Source organism: Hermetia illucens, chromosome 3 (genome assembly GCF_905115235.1).
Source record: "Hermetia illucens chromosome 3, iHerIll2.2.curated.20191125, whole genome shotgun sequence".
Taxonomy (NCBI): domain Eukaryota; kingdom Metazoa; phylum Arthropoda; class Insecta; order Diptera; family Stratiomyidae; genus Hermetia; species Hermetia illucens.
The window spans coordinates 65,841,513-65,857,841 of NC_051851.1; the positions used below are offsets into that span (position 1 = coordinate 65,841,513).

At 42.0% G+C, this 16,329-nt stretch overlaps 1 protein-coding gene across 5 annotated transcripts in view; it reads right to left on the reverse strand.

Moving 5' to 3' along the window:
* Positions 1-4,997: 4,997 nt before the first annotated feature.
* The window catches only part of LOC119650762 (V-type proton ATPase 116 kDa subunit a1-like), a 67,118-nt gene continuing 55,786 nt past the window's right edge, over positions 4,998-16,329 (reverse strand). For 4 of the 5 annotated variants that reach the window (XM_038053859.1, XM_038053861.1, XM_038053860.1 and 1 more), the window contains exons 2-6: positions 7,731-7,888; positions 5,745-7,658; positions 5,437-5,689; positions 5,199-5,370; positions 5,004-5,138 (exon numbers count right to left, since the gene is read on the reverse strand). In XM_038053859.1, the coding sequence (XP_037909787.1) occupies positions 5,039-5,138; positions 5,199-5,370; positions 5,437-5,689; positions 5,745-7,658; positions 7,731-7,847 (2,556 nt within the window). In that variant the 5' untranslated portion in view covers positions 7,848-7,888 and the 3' untranslated portion in view covers positions 5,004-5,038. Of the gene's footprint in view, positions 5,139-5,198; positions 5,371-5,436; positions 5,690-5,744; positions 7,659-7,730; positions 7,889-16,329 lie in introns of all 5 variants that reach the window. The other variant, XM_038053858.1, reaches the window with a different exon arrangement.

Here is a 16,329-nt window from a genome sequence, read left to right on the forward strand (position 1 = left end):
TACATGTGTGTCCGGATAGCTGAGTGCTGATCTCGTTGGCGGCAGTGGGATTTGTATTGTGGTTTGACGTCGGATACCAGTCGACTTAGCTTCTTGTTGTCAGATTGTTGTGCCAACGATTATTATTATTTTTATATTACATATTTTAGTCACTATAGCTTGGATGACCTTGACCCAATTCTATTTACAATTAATTGATCGCAACTTCACCCCACTGTAATAGTGACTCCGATCAGGGGATTCAGAATCCACACATACCAGTCCCTGCCTATCGAAAAGGGATAGAAATTTATGGACTACAACTTTCCCGACACAGAATATCAAAGACTTCCATTGTGTTTAAGATAAGACCGGTACATTGCTTATCGTCCGATGAGCTGCAAAGGTCATATGGCGACAACAATTCACCCAGATGGAAACGAAAGAATTTATATTTAGCACTTCCGCAAGCACTGCTCTGAAAAAGCTAGCACCAAACGCTCTGGTTCTGTGACTTTTGCAATCGAGTTGCTGAGGAGGATAGAACACCATCTGATTGGCAAGAAAGCACAACCGTACAAATATTGCAAAAGAAAATCTTTCCAACAAAGTATTCAAATTGTCATCCGATTCGCTTCTTAATTAACAACATAAAGATATTTAAGCACATTCTTGACAGTCGCATTCGAAACATGAAAAACTACAAATTCCTTAACTATATCTTGAGAAACTATTTGATCACGCGCCACAGCTGGTATACAACACCTAGAGTCAAAGGAATTCGTGTGCTGAGTTAAGCTGGTCTATGTACTGCAAACGGAAAAGGTAAACCACAAGTGCCATTATCGCCTGAATCTGAACAAGTCAGAGTACTTGCCGATAAGCCTCATCATCATCACCAACGGCGTAACAACCGGTATCCGGTCTAGGCCTGCCTTAATAAGGAACTCCAGACATCTCGGTTTTGTGGCGAGGTCCATCAATTCGATTCCCTAAAAGCTGTCTGCCGTCCTGAACTATGCCATCACTCCATCTCAGCCAGGGTTCGCCTCGTTTTCTTTTCCTACCATAGATATTGCCCTTTTAGACTTACCGGGTGGGATCATCCTCATCCATACGGATTAAGTGACCCGCCCACCGTAGCCTATTGAGCCGGATTTTATCCTCAACCTGAAGGTCATGGTATCGCTCATTGATTTCGTCGTTATGTAGACTACGGAATCGTCCATCCTCATATAAGGGGCCAAAAATTCTTCGGAGGATTCTTCTCTCGAACGCGGCCAAGAGTTCGCAATATTTCTTGCTAAGAACCCAAGTCTCCGAATAATACATGAGGACTGGCTGGCTTTGACCCTATGGTGAGACGTTTCGAGTGGAATAGTTTTCATAAGCTGAGATAGGCTCTGTTGGCTACCAACAACCATGCGCGGATTTCATCATCGTTGCTGTCGGTTGTGATTTTTGACCCTAGATAAGAGAAATTATGAACAGTATCAAAGTTGTAGTCTCCTATTTTTCTTCTTCCCGTTTAATGTTGTTGGTTAGTTGGTTTTTGGTGCTGACGTTGCCACCATATAGTTTGTCTTGCCTTCATTGATGTGCAGCCCAAAATCTCGCGCCAATCATCGCCTGCTCGATCTGCTTGAAGGCAGTTTGTACGTTTCGGGTAGTTCTTCCCATTAGGTCGATATCGTCAGGATAGGCCAGTAGTTGGGTGGACTTAAAAAGGATCGTACCCTCTGCATTTACCTTAGCATCACGGATCACTTTCTCCACGGCCAGGTTAAAGAGAACGCATGACAGGGCGTAATCCCCTTGTCGTAGACCGTTGTTGATATCGAATGGGCTGCTTTTATCTGACCTCGCTCATTGGTCAGGGTCAGCCTAGTCAGTCTTATCAATTTCGTCGGGATACCGAATTCTCCTATGGCCGTGTACAGTTTCACCCTGGCTATGCTATCATAGGTGGCTTTAAAGTCGATAAATAGATGGTGCAACTGGTGGCCATATTCCAACAGTTTTTCCATCGCTTGCCACAGGGAGAAAATCTGATCTGTTGCTGATTTGCCCGGAGTGAAGCCTCTTTGGTATGGGCCAATAATGTTCTGAGCGAGTAGGGCTATCCGGCCTAGCAAGATAGCAGAGAATATCTTATAGATGGTACTCAGCAACGTGATACCTCTATAATTGCTGTAGTGCGTGATATCTCCTTTTTATATATGAGACAGATAATGCCTCTTTGCCACATGTCAGGCAGTGATTCGCTGCCCCACACCTTGAGCATAAGTTGATGAACCAGTTGGTGTAATTGGTCGCCTCCATATTTAACCGATTCGGCTGTAATTCCATCGGCTCCTGGCGACTTATCATTTTTAAGCCGATGAATTGCACGGTCTGCTTCTTTTATATTCAGTGGTGTCAGTATTTGTCTGTCGTCTTTAGTTGGCGGGACCTCCAACTCGCCGATGTTCTGGTTGTTCAGTAGTTCATCAAAGTACTCAGCCCATCGCTCTAATATACCCATTCTGTCGGAAATCAGATTTCCCTCTTTTTCTCGGCAGTATGAACATCGAGGTGTGTAAAGCTTCATTCCGCTGACTTGTTGGTAAAACTTCCGCGCCTGGTGCGGATGCTCCCTGTACTTTTCGAGTTCACAGACTTGTTGGTTCTCCGTGATAAGTCTCTACGCGTGCCCGCGTTCTTTGTGAATGCAACATTGCTCGGTATGCAGCATTCTTCCGTTCTGTTGCTAGCTTACATTCATCGTCAAACCAGCCGTTCCGACTCCTTTTGCGGCTGGAGTCAAGTATGTTTGTGGCCGTATTTATGATAACGTTCTTCAGGTGATTGATTTGTCTCCAGGATCTCTACTGATTGCCGTTATTAACACATCCATTTCCTTCTTATAGGTATTGCGGAGGGCTGTGTTGTAAATGGCTTCAATGTTAACTCTCACCTGGTTGTCAGAGGGGATTCTGGGTTGTGTTGTTATTCGAGCTCGGTGTACCATGCCAACGAGATAGTGATCCAAGTCTATATTGGCCCGCCTATATGTTATGACAGTCATCAAGGCTGGGAGGTGGCGGCGTTCGATCAACACGTGGTTCCGGCTGGAGAGGCCCACGTATGCTTGTGGACCGCTTTCCCCACAAACCAGGTACTTCCAACAACACGCAGCCCGTTCTCTCTGGTAATTTTATGCAAGCTATGAGAGCTGACGTGTTGCCTGAATGGTTCTGTCCATACTTCGCTAAAATATCTAAATATGGCTTTCATATCATATCTGAGTGATGTTTCGTACTACTGCCTCATAGGAGCTATCTTTCTCCGATTCTACAGTTTCCTTTATAAGAGCGTGAACCTCTCAAGCGCAGAGTGCAAATTGTCGCTTATGTTTTCAAAGCCGTTAACTACAAGTATATTTTTTTGACTAAATTGGGAACCTAGTCAGAACACATAATTTAGTAGATGGCATCTGCAATGTATGGTGTGGTAACCTTTCTACAGGAAACCATTCCCTGTCAGCTCATCTCTTGCGGCGCAGTGACATCAGTCTTACATTAGGACAGTGTATAGGCTAGCTGCTGACTGCTTTCTTTTTTTCTCTCTTTATCTTTCTCCTTTTATGGCTACGTAGCAATTGTTTTTCGTGTAAAAATGTCAGTTTTACCCATGTGGCGCAGCAGAGTAAACAACATTCGAAATTTATTACGAATGTTGTTAATTCGACAGACAGATGCCACCACCGGTGCTCTCCGTGGCGGAGCTAGTATACGGGGAGAACCCTAGGCCCTCAAGTGACCCGGGATTCGATAAGAGGTCGGGTCTCATAGGCTCTGGACTGCTGCGTCTGCTGAGAGACAACCTCCACCACGCCATAAACCCACATCTTCTACGACACACATCCGCACCTGCCTGCGCTCCCGGGGAACTAGACACGTACACGCGCGTTCTGGTCAGGACAGATGCTGTCCGGAAGTCATTGCAGCCTCCATACGAAGGCCCATACCGTGTTCCCGGAGAGAACATTTCTTCCATCTCGAGATCAGGGGACACAAAAAGGCTGTCTCTTTGTCCAGAGTGAAGCCCGTTTGCGCCCCGAATGAACGTTGCATTCGCTTCGCCGAATGATGGCAAACGCAGTTCCGGGTTCGGTCGCTGAAACCCCTAGGTTTCATCTGGGGGCGGAGTGATGTGGCGCAGCATTCGAGATGCCACCACCGGTGCTCTCCGTGGCGTAGTAGGACTTGCCAACTGGTTTGTATTGTAAAAATAATTGAATAGATATAGTAAGTTGAGAATCGTCGACCGAGTCGACCGTTTTAATTATAAATAGCTTACTGTTCAATTACGCTAGTTTGTGGATAAGTCTAACTTAATTTTGTTATATGGATTTCAAAAAATAGAGCTGATCACTGAAAACTGCAAATGTTTGACTCGATTGGTTACTCCTGCAATGTGAACTAAAGCGTCAACATTCGAAATTTGCAAACTGCTGACAGGCAATTTGAAAATCATAGGAATCCGGCATTAAGGACCACAAAACCCACTCTACAGGACCCGTCGGTACAATTTGTTCCAGTTTCAGACATGAGGCACCCACCTTCGGCCTTCAAAACACCTAATTTTTGAAAATTACGTGATCTGGAACCAAATGTCGCCGGTTACCTTTGCGAATTGGCTAGCAAAGAGGCTAGCATGCACATGTTGTTTGAGTTTATTGGTTGAATTTGGGCATTCTCTTCGGCTGTTTGATAGCTCTGCTCTCTCGGTTAATAACAGCCAATTCAAAGTCTTTTTGCCATCCCCGTCCATAAGGGTCTTTACAACTGTTGGGTTATCACAGACTCCAAAAAAGGAAGAATGATATCATTGCGCTTGTCAAGATGGTCGATACCAAGGCGATCAACTAGAGAAAAACCTGTAACGTTAAATCCAGCCGCTAAACAACTCGTACACAACTTCCTCTTAGAGGCTATGCCACGCCATGTAAATAATTGTACAAAAATACAAAAACGTCCTTTATAAACAATATTGCTTTTATTTCAACAAATGGATTTTAGGCATCTTCGTCTTCGTCAGACTCCAGCATAGCCTTGAAACTGAATGGGATGAATGCATAACCCTCTCCTGCGTAGAATTTGCTCATAAACTCGACCCTTAAGACAAAATGAATATGAAAAAATGTACCATTTTAAAAGGAATCTGACGAAACTCACCAGTGCAAACGAAGAGTATGCAAAAACGCCGACAGTCCTTCCATCATCACCATAATACTTATAGTTAATCCTGACCAAACCATAAAAAGGAGAAATATGGCGGGCGCTCCTACATATGAAGGTATGGTTAAACTTATTCTAAATAGTTGACCCCAAAGTACTTCCGAAAGCTCTGGAAATGAAATTCAACAATTTTAAGGAATGACCTTCAAAATAAATAATACGAGTGTATGCTCACCAGCATGCGCTAAGGACAGTGCCCACAATCGGAGATATGAAGCTGTGTGTGAAACTGTACTAAGAACATATTCAATTGTATGAATTGCTTGTAGGATGAAAATTTCGCCGAAAGGTTCCTCTTCATGATGGGCTTTATTTGCAACAATCGGCTCCGTGGGAACGGGTGAAGGAGCTTCACCATTTGGAGCATCCTCAGGTGAATCGAGGTCTGTACTCTCCGTCATATCTGTGGAAGGCAAGGCAAGAATTTCCTGGAACAAAATTAAATTGTTATTTCCGACGACATTGGAAGTTAAATATACTTACCCCATGATGGCGAGTTCTTGTCATTATTTTGAAAATTGGTTTTCCAAATAAAAGCCATGGTATGCATACCAAAGAGGCGATGACGAACACTATTTGCAGTATATCCTGGCCTTCGAATATGTATGTATTACAGCCGGGTAGTGGAGTCTCTTCTTTGAAGAGGACCATGTTGATAAACGTAATAAGAATAGAAGGAGCGCATCCTTCACGAAACTTTTGAGGAGTATCGACTCTCGCGTTAAACATAATCCATTTCATGATCATGAGTGTCATCATCCAGCCAAACATCAGCAGCAAGAATATAATTTGTGGTAGAAATTCCAAGGCGATATATGCAGGTTTCCGGAAATTTATGTGGTTAACAACGCTCATGCAGACGCCAAATACCATGTGGATTACACCAAGAATGATAGACAATTTCATTTTGAACGAATTAGAAAAGATAATCTTATTCGTAGCCAGTTGCCATATTGGATCTATACCCATCGGGTAGATGTTAACGAGGGCGTCTGTTGTCGGGTTGAGAGTCAGTTGAGCATTTCCCATTACGGTGGCGTTATCGAGATTCACTCTCCAACCCGATCCGAACACATTCATCGAAATTGAGAATATATCGTTGTAAAGAAAGCCAGTATACATAGCGAACAGCCCCATCAACAAAATGATATATCTGCCTGAAAAGAATATTCTTGCAATTTCACCCTTCTTCTGGGCGGCTATGGTCTTTTCTTTAAGGACCATCACAAGCGCAAATAAGAACATGATGAATCCGTGTCCCAGATCTCCAAACATGACTCCGAATAAGAATGGAAACGTAACGATTGTGTAAAGTCCAGGATTAACTTCTCTGTATGTCGCCACCCCGTAGGAATCGATCAAGTTCTGGAAGCCCCTCGTGAATTTGTTGGTACGTATGAAAGTCGGTGGCTGTTCGCTTGTACTGATAATGTTCAAAAATGATGGAACTGTACTTCCAACTTCCGCGGAACCATTAACAAGAGCAGTTTGCACAGACGGAAGGTCGTTTACAGGCACCCAACATTCTCCAATCATGCATTTTTTACTCACGTCCATATTGAAGAAATTCATGGTGTGGTAAATGGCTTTCATCTTTTTGACCATTATGTTCCATTTCGGAAGCTCTCTGGATACAGACACTAGCACTCGTCTGCAGTGATCGTCCGTTTGATTCAGAACGATTTTCAAATCTTCCAATCGTGTACTCACACCTTTAATCATCTCTTCTCGTTCAGAATGGGCACTTGGACATGGATACAGAGAAGCATGGAATCCTGTACAAATTTTCTTGATCCTGTCCTTCAATTGATCGCCTTGAAAGAAAGCAACGAAAACTACTTTGAAAACCTTATGACCAGTTACTGGATCTTTCGTGGGCTCAGAGATATCCGCTGTTTTTAGGAAAACATTGCCGCGTGATATTCTCCAAAGCATGCGTTCAAATGCGAAGACTCTTTCACGCTTAATAACGCCCGCAACGAATCCCAAACTATTTCGTTGACCCAATGGCACATTCGCTTTCGTCCCTTTTGGGATAAGACCTTCGTTTGGAATACTCCGCCTTGCATCTAAATTTAACACCTCATCATCAGAGAAAAATCCTTGAGTACTTTCCAGAACTTTTCGCATTTCGGATAGTTCAACGAAATTCGACTTCAGATTTATCTCGTTCTGCGACAGTTCCAGAATCTCATTTTCAACTTTCTCCAAATGAGCCTCAATATCGATCATTTCGCGAGGATTGGGTGCTCTTGGAATATCGCCAGTCATCTCAGGGATAGCTACTTCTTCTTTCAGAAGTTTCGATTCGATGTACCGCAACTTGCGTTCCATTTCATCGCAACGTCGGACTTCCTGCACGAATTTTCGTTGAGAGGCGGCCAGTTCGTCATTCATCTATAAAACAAAGAAAAGGAAAGATGGCGATTATGTATTATCTAATTAGAGTTCACGTTTTATTTTACTTACATCACGAAATTGTACCGTTCCACTTTCACCAAGTTCTGAAACCGTGGTATACGCTGCTTCTGGTTGTATGAACATTTGGCATAAAGCCATCGCCTCGCTTCGGAACATCGACCCCATGGTGTCTCCAGTAGGTCCTACACCTTTTTCAGTTGGGTAAACTGCAAAATTTAAATATTTCGAAAAGTAAGATTTTATGTTTCCATTTGAATAGAAGAAAAGTCGAAGAAATGCAGAAGGAAACCTGAAACTCTCCGCAACTTCTACTGGATAATCACTACCTCTACTAATAGTATTGAACAATTTCTCAACAGGAAAATGCAGCAAAGGAAATGAAGCTGCAGACTAATCAGCTTAAGTCACAGTTAATAGTACATTGCTGAACATATTGGACCACACGCTAGTCATTAGCGAAGTCATTATTGAAGCAAAATCAAGAGAAATAATATAGGTGACCCTCTTGCCAGGAGGCATGCGCTCCTTGTTGACAACCTGTTTTAAACCATTGACAGGCCAACGAGTCTACTAAGCCAATTGTATCCACAGCCCAAGGATCAATTTCTTCATTATAGTGGGTACGGAATAGTTCATCCTCCTGTAGGGGACGAATAATTCTTCTACAAATTCTCCTTGCGAGCCGTGCTAAAATCAGTTTTTCTTTCTAACATTCCAAATTTCCAAGAAATACGTGAGGATTGGAAAGATTTTTTCCTATGGTGAACGCTTGCGATCGGATTTCACCATGATAGCAGTTAACGATTGTGATTTTCGATTCTACATAGGAACAATTATCAACACTTTTAAAATTACATTCTTCTATTTTTATTGTTCTCAGTTGACCAGTGCTATTGGATGTCCTTGTCTCTATAATTTTGTGTGCTGACATGCCCACCATGTATTTCATCTTGCCTTCATTAATGTGCAGCCCACAATTTCGCACCGAGCTCCACCTGCTCATTCTGGATGAAGACAATACGTACATCTCGGGTTGTTCTTATATTTAGCATAGGCCAATAAATTGGTGGATTTGAAGAGGATAGTGGTTCATATCACTAAAGCATCTTTGCTAGCCTATCCGAGCTACCAAGATAGCGAAAGAAGTCCTATAGTCAGCAGCATGATGACATAGCTCTATAATTGCTCCGTTGATTATTATCTACTTTTTAAGGTTTTGTGGAAAACAGAGCCTTATTACAGTTTTCTTTGAAAATCCAATGTTAGGCAACATCCGCTCTCACGATACCCTGGCAGTCCTTTTTTTAGACGTCAACCGAACTAAGCTCCAAGTATGCGTTGATCTAAAAGTTGTAGCTATTTTACTCAGACTACAGGGTGGGTTTATTAAATACCTTTATTTATATATATATACATATATTTTATGTGAAGCACTATACTACAAAAGTATAGTTCGATAGGTCAGAGTTTGTTTGCGGAAAATCTAATGTGAAAAATGCACCATTAATAAATCCTAAAAGAGTAATTTCGTCATCATCATCAACGGCGCAACAACCGGTATCCCGTCTAGGCCTGCCTTAATAAGGAACTCCAGACATCCCGGTTTTGCGCCGAGGTCCACCAATTCGATATCCCTAAAAGCTGTCTGGGGTCCTGACCCACGCCATCGCTCCATCTTAGGCAGGGTCTGCCTCGTCTTCATTTCCTACCCTTGCCCTTATAGACTTTCCGGGTGGGATCATCTTCATCCATACGGATTAAGTGACCCGCCCACCGTAACCTATTGAGCCGGATTTTATCCTCAACCTGACGGCCATGGTATCGCTCATAGATTTCGTCATTATGTAGGCTACGGAATCGTCCATCCTCATGTAGGGGGCCAAAAATTCTTTGGAGGATTCTTTTCGCGAACGCGGCCAAGAGTTCGCAATTTTTTTTACTAAGAATCCAAGTCTCCGAGGAATACAAAATCAGAGACGTTTCGGGTGGAACAGTTTTTGTAAGCTGAAATAGGCTCTTTTGGCTGGCATCAACCGTGCGCAGATTTCATCATCGTAGCTGTTATCGGTTGTGTTTTCAACTCTAGATATGAGGAATTATCTTTATTCTTTCCGTTTGACCGCTGTGATTTGATATTATTGGTTGGTTTTTGGTGCTGACATTGCCACCATATACTTTGTTTCGCCTTCATTGATGTGCATCCCAAGATCTTCCGCCTATCACCGTCTCCTCGATCGTCAGCACACGCCAGCAGTTGGGTGGACTTAAAGAGGATCGTACCTCTTGCATTTACCTAAGTATCATGGATCACTTTCTCGAGGACCTGGTTAAAGAGGACGCATGATAGGGCGCCCTCTTGTCTTAGACCGTTGTTGATGTCGAATGGTCTTGATAGTGATCCAGCTGCTTTAATCTGGCCTCGCTCATTGGTCAGGGTCAACCCAGTCAGTCTTATCAATTTCGTCGAGATACCGAATTCTCTCATGGCGTTGTACAGTTTTACCCTGGCTATGCTAACATAGGTGGCTTTGAAGTCGATGAATAGATGGTGCAACTGGTGTTCATATTCCAACAGTTTTTCCATCGCTTGCCACAGAGAGAAAATCTGATCTGTTGCTGATTTGCCTGGAGTGAAGCCTCTTTGATATGGGTCAATGATGTTCGGAGCGAGTAGGGCTATCCGGCCTAGCAAGATAGCGGAGAATATCTTATAGATAGTACTCAGCAACGTGATACCTCTATAATTGCTGCACAGCCTGATATCTCCCTTTTTATGTATGAGACAGATCATGCCTCGTTTACAGCCGTCAGGCATTGATTCGCTGTCCCACACCTTGATCACAAGTTGATGAACCACTTAGTGTAATCGATCGCCTCCATATTTAGCCAATTCGGCTGTAATTCCATCGGCTCCTGGTGACTTATGATTTTTAAGCCGATCAATTGCACGGACTGTTTCTTCTATACTTGGTGGTGTCAGAATTTGTCCGTCGTCTTCAGTTGGCGGGACCTCCAACTCGCCGATGTTCTGGTTGTTCATCGCTCTAATATGCCCATTCTATTGTGATGTGTAAGGCTTCATCTTGCTGACTTGTTTGTAAAACTTCCGCGACTGGTGCGGTTGCTCCCTGTACTTTTCGAGTTCACAAACTTGTTGGTTCTCCCAGGCTTCCTTCTTCCGTCTATAAAGTCGCTTCTTCGCTCGCCGTTCCCACTGTTTTTGCGGCTAAGGCCACGTATGTTTGTGGCCATGTTTATGATAAAGTTCTCCAGGTGATTGTGAAGATCATTTGTTGATCTTCATCTCCAGGATCTCTGTTGATTGCGGGTATCGAGACATCCATTTTCCTCTTATAGGTGTTGCGGAAGGCTGTGGCACTGAAGTCATCGACAGCTTCAGTGTTAACTTTCACCTGATTGTCAAAGGGGATTCTGGGTGGTATTGTTATTCAAGCAATGAGCACCATGCCAACGAGATAGTGATCCGAGTCTATATTGGCCCCCTATATGTTCTGACATTCATCAAGGCTGAGAGGTGTCGGCATTCGATCAACGCGTGGTCAATTTAGGTGGTGGTGCCGTCTGGAGAGGCCCACGTATGTTTGTGGACCGCTTTCCGTGCAAACCAGGTAATTCCAACAACGATTTCGTATGACACTGCTAATTGGATAATCATTTATCATTTATCATTTCTATTTTCGTGTAAGCTATGGGAGCCTACGTATCGTCTGAATACTGGCTCCGTCCCTACTTGACTGTTGAAATCTCCAAGTATGATTTTGATATCATACTTGGGACAGGCTTCGAGGGTTCGTTCAACCGCCTCGTAGAAGGTATCCTGCTCCGACTCTGCAGTCTCCTCTGTAGGGGCGTGAACGTTAATGAGGCTTATATTTCTAAATTTACCTCGCAAGCGCAGAGTGCATAGCCTTTCGCTTATGTTTTCAAAGCCGATAACAGCAGCTTTCAGTTTTTGGCTGACTACGAAACCTATTCCGAGCACATGGTTTACCGGATGGCCGCTAAAAATGTCATTTACCACCGCAAAACATAAAACATGATTTTATAAATTTTGTCAAGGCTGTGAATAAGGAGCGAAATTGTTTTTATACTTAGAGATAGTATTTTCAAAGTTAAGTGACACAAAACTCAAAGAGGGAATATTTATGGGACCACAAATACGCACATTGATGGGAGACCCGAATTTTTATCACTGAAAGCAGTTATAAAAGGCTTTTTAAAGGACCACAAGCAAATGTGCTAATTGACATGTTAAAAGCATACGATAAATTGGATTGTAGAATGTCATTAAAATTTCACTTTCATCATTCCCATTTTTCGTTCTTTCCATCTAATTTTGGTGCATCTAGTGATGAACAGGATGAAGGGTTGCATAAGGATGTAAAGAAGCTTGAAGAACGATTTCAAGGCCGTTGGGACACAACTTTGCTAGGCGATTACTGTGCAAAAGAAAAAATTAAAATTTTAATATATTCTGAGTTTAAATTTCGATGAATTGAGTTTTATTGTGTTTTTTTTTTGCTAAATGATAGAAACAAACTTGATTAATATAAAAAATTCTGGTCAATTTTATTAGATTTCTTTGAATTATGTTTCTACCTTTCAATTTTTGATCTAATTTGGCACATAAAATGAGACGTGATGGAAACAGAATATGTATATATATAAGAAAACATGGCATTTTAAATTTATTTCTTTTTCATTTGTAACGCAGTGTTATTTGTGTAAATGGCTTTTTAAAAAATAGAGCAATTGAATTTTTAACAACTGTCAGGCACTCATCGTTCCTCATATAGGGAAACACAAAACCTTCTATACCTAAACCGTCTAGCGTCTGGTTTTCCGACTGGTTCATGCATGGGCTAGAGGATGGCTGACTACCAGTCATCAGGTATTGAATCTCTGTCCCAAGCTTTGAACTTAAGTTGATCAACCGCTTGATATAGTTAGTCGCCTTCATCGGGATCAGATCGGATGTAATTGCATCAGCTCCTCGCAACGTATGATTCGTCAAAAGCCGGAAATCAGATTTCCCTCTTTGTTTGAACAGGATGAGCATCGGGGTACATCCTGCTTACTTGTTAGTAAAACGTGCATGCCTGGTGCAATTGTTCACTATACTTTTCGAATTCACATACCTGCTGGTTTCCCCCAGCTTCCTGTTTCTGTCTATAAGCCGCTATTCCGCTCTAAGAAAATTATGATAAGTCTGGGCTGAGGGGACTCGTCCAAGTATAATCGGTTACCTAGGGTACCAACTCAAGAATTGCGTCAGGTGCTAGTTCGTCTCGTCGCAAGGCAGACACAGATCTCATTCGCCAAAATAACAACCACGATCATCCTTGCAATAGCGTATACCACTTCATAGGAGGTTATTCGGTATGCATAGCATGCTGGGAATGCACTTAGTCGGTAAGCAGCCTGAATTCGTTTGCGACATTATAGGATATTGTTCGCCGGTGCCCATAGTGGCGCCGTATACAAACGTGTACAGTCGCCAATTATGACGCATGGCTACCTGTGTTCGAGAACATCAGTATTGGCGTTGAGCTAACAGTGTATACCTCATACCCAAATGCAGTTTGAAACCTGGCAATGAGTCGATATCTTCCGAATATTTTAGTGGTAATTGTAAATGGATAACATGTTCATCAACGGTGACTTGAACTATTGCGTGGTTTCGCCGCCTTGTTCTGATTAGCATCTCCGTATTATAATCATGTTTCGTAGCCAAGACTTAACCAACCAAATAGCCTTGCTCGCGTAGATTTCGATTTCATCAGAGTGGCTAGATTACGGCAACCTCGACGTCATCTGTGACCACAAGCATCGGATTAGGTACTTCCTCGACAAGGGACTTGATCCGTCACCTTAATCGTAGTACAATCTTCGGTACGGGAAATAGTCCATAATGATACTCAGGCGGTTGCCCGGTGTTTTTCCGCCGAGGAGAGTTTACATAATGTGCTTCTATAATACTTCGCAGAGTTAAATGCATTTCTGATGCCTAGAATCACCACTGCATAGTATTTCCCCTTAGATTTTCTGGCAATATTGTGGACGATTTTAGCTGCCACAATAGGTAGTAAATAGTGCCTTCTGGAAATCGAATGCTGGTTAACAAGCCACTGCCGCGCTCGATAATTGGGTGTAACCGATTATAAATTATCCTCTTGAGAACTAGGCATACTATGTTCAACAGACAAATTAGGCTGTAGTATTATGGTTGACAAAACAGCTTATTCGGTTTTGTGTTTGGAAAATGCCTTTGTACTTCCACTGTGTGACGATTCCGCACAATCACTATAGACACGTCATAGAAGGGAACCTTTTTAAGGTTTTTTGTAAAACAAAACCTTATTATTGAGCTTTTATAGAAATCAAGCCTTATTAAAATCGGTCTGTCTGTCACACGCATTTTTCTCGGAAACGGTTACAGCGATTGACATCAAATTTGATGGAAACTGTAAACGCTCATACATATAATGAGTTTCATCCTTCTACGTCGCATTTAAGAGGGGGTCCCCATACACGCAAAAGGGGTGTGTACATTTCACCAAACGTGTGGGGTACCAAATAGAAGGTCGCAATGAGTCCTTTGTTGGAAAGGTGGGGAGTGCGGGGGATTGAAAGTGATCATTTCTCTAACGGACCCATTCTCAAAAATTGCCCAACCGAAAAATCTGAAAAAATCAGGAGGCTGCCACTATATGGTGCCTAGGCTCCGAAATGCCCTCCATAACGATATCTGTTCAAATAAAGTTAATAATAGTATATTACTAGAGTTGACTGAATTGACTGAAAAACCGCCCTTAAATTCATCCTAGTACCACGATGCTATAATATAGAGCATGATCCTACCAAGTCAAATCGCATTATTATCAACAAAGTTATAATAGGTCCAAATTGTCGCTTCCTTGCAAATTCAAGATTTTAAATATCAATATCACCTGAAAGCAAATATGTTCATATAATATAAGCACACTCAAATGTCTTTATAAAAGAAATACACAAAACTGTTCATATCTGAAGCGTCCAGCTTCCGGTTTCCCGATTTGTTTCTTAAGTTGTTAATATTGCCAACTTACATGCACTTCCGCATTGGTTGGAAGCTACTCCTTGCAGAGGTGCTTAAAGCTTTTTTGAGTGCATGCGTATCTGTCCGTCTGTCTGTTTGTCTCAAACAGGGTTTTACCTACTGGTAGGTAGAAATTGTAGACTTCCTTGCGTGCAATAAATGACATCATTCTTCATTGAGTTGTATGCGAAATGGAGGGTGTAAAGCTACGTAGAAAGGAACAAGACTGCTCAGCGATACACCCGAATTTCCTGACATAAGAAAGTTACAAACCCTTTTATGACTTGAAACAATATTTTCTGGTTTTGGTTGGAGCAGAAAATTGCTGAGTTCATCTTTTGTTTGCGACTCAGAAGATATCCCATCATACACAAGAATTTGTCAAATGGAGACTCCCACTTGAGTTTACTCTATTTTCTTAATAAAATCGTCACCTTAAGGTCACCAATGTGGGACGAGGTAGGTTTAAAGCCCGAAAGCCTTCTACTATCGTACACATGCTTCTGAGCTGAGCAATCTTTCTCGCTCAACTAGGAAACTAAGGGAAGTGAGACTGATGTTTTTCTAGTAGTAAGCGTTTGGGAGGTTTCATATTGAAGTTCATTGAATTTACATTACATGCCATATTGTATATACATCATGCAGGTATCGGTCAAGAAAGTGAAACCGAAAACTATCCAAGATCTGCTATAGTGTAGGTTGGGCTAAAAAAATGTCAGTTCGGCGCCAACACCACCTGATATGAGGGATGTTGGCCAGATCGAAGGGAACTAACACCTGTATCGTGCAGATAAGAGTCGCTTAAATTTTCAAGGAAGAGTTCCCTATTGGACCTATTAGCACTAATGATTTAAGAGGGTCATCCAAGTGTCGGATCCACGGAACCGATTTTTTTTTTGCATCAATTGTATCTAGATATAGTGTAGAATATATAGGCAAAGTGATTTTTTGATATTCGGAGCCCTTCGGAAATAATAGTGTTAAAGACGTAATTAGTCACATGCCAGATTTATGTCGATCGCCGTAATAAAGCGTGTATTTATCGGTCCAAATGAGTTCACTAAAACAACAAGAATTGAAGCCAAGGCTGTACCTGTGTTTCTTCAAGAAACCTAAGGTTTATGGACTTGGTATAGCAGATTAATGATCAGATAAGATTCTATGGCTCAAAATCACATTTTATTTTGTAAATGCGTGTTTCTCGAACCCGCATATTGAAATCGGCTGCCACCGTAGCTCAAAATCTATCAAACGAAATTCTTCGACTTATTCAGAACATATTTCTACGGTCCACAAACTAGGTTAATTGCGATTCATTCAGCAGTTTTTTTTTTATTCATTAAATAAGCCTTAAAAAACACTAAAATTCACAAAAAAAGTTTAAAACGCTTACAAAGATTTAGCTTTTAATATTTTTTAATAATCCTAGTTTGCGGACTGTAGTTAAGTGTGCACGTTAAAATGCCGTTTACATTTTTTCGTTAAAAGCATCGCAGCGCCCTCTAGCGTGGCAGCAGAAAAATACCTTTTTGGAGATGGGTGCATAAA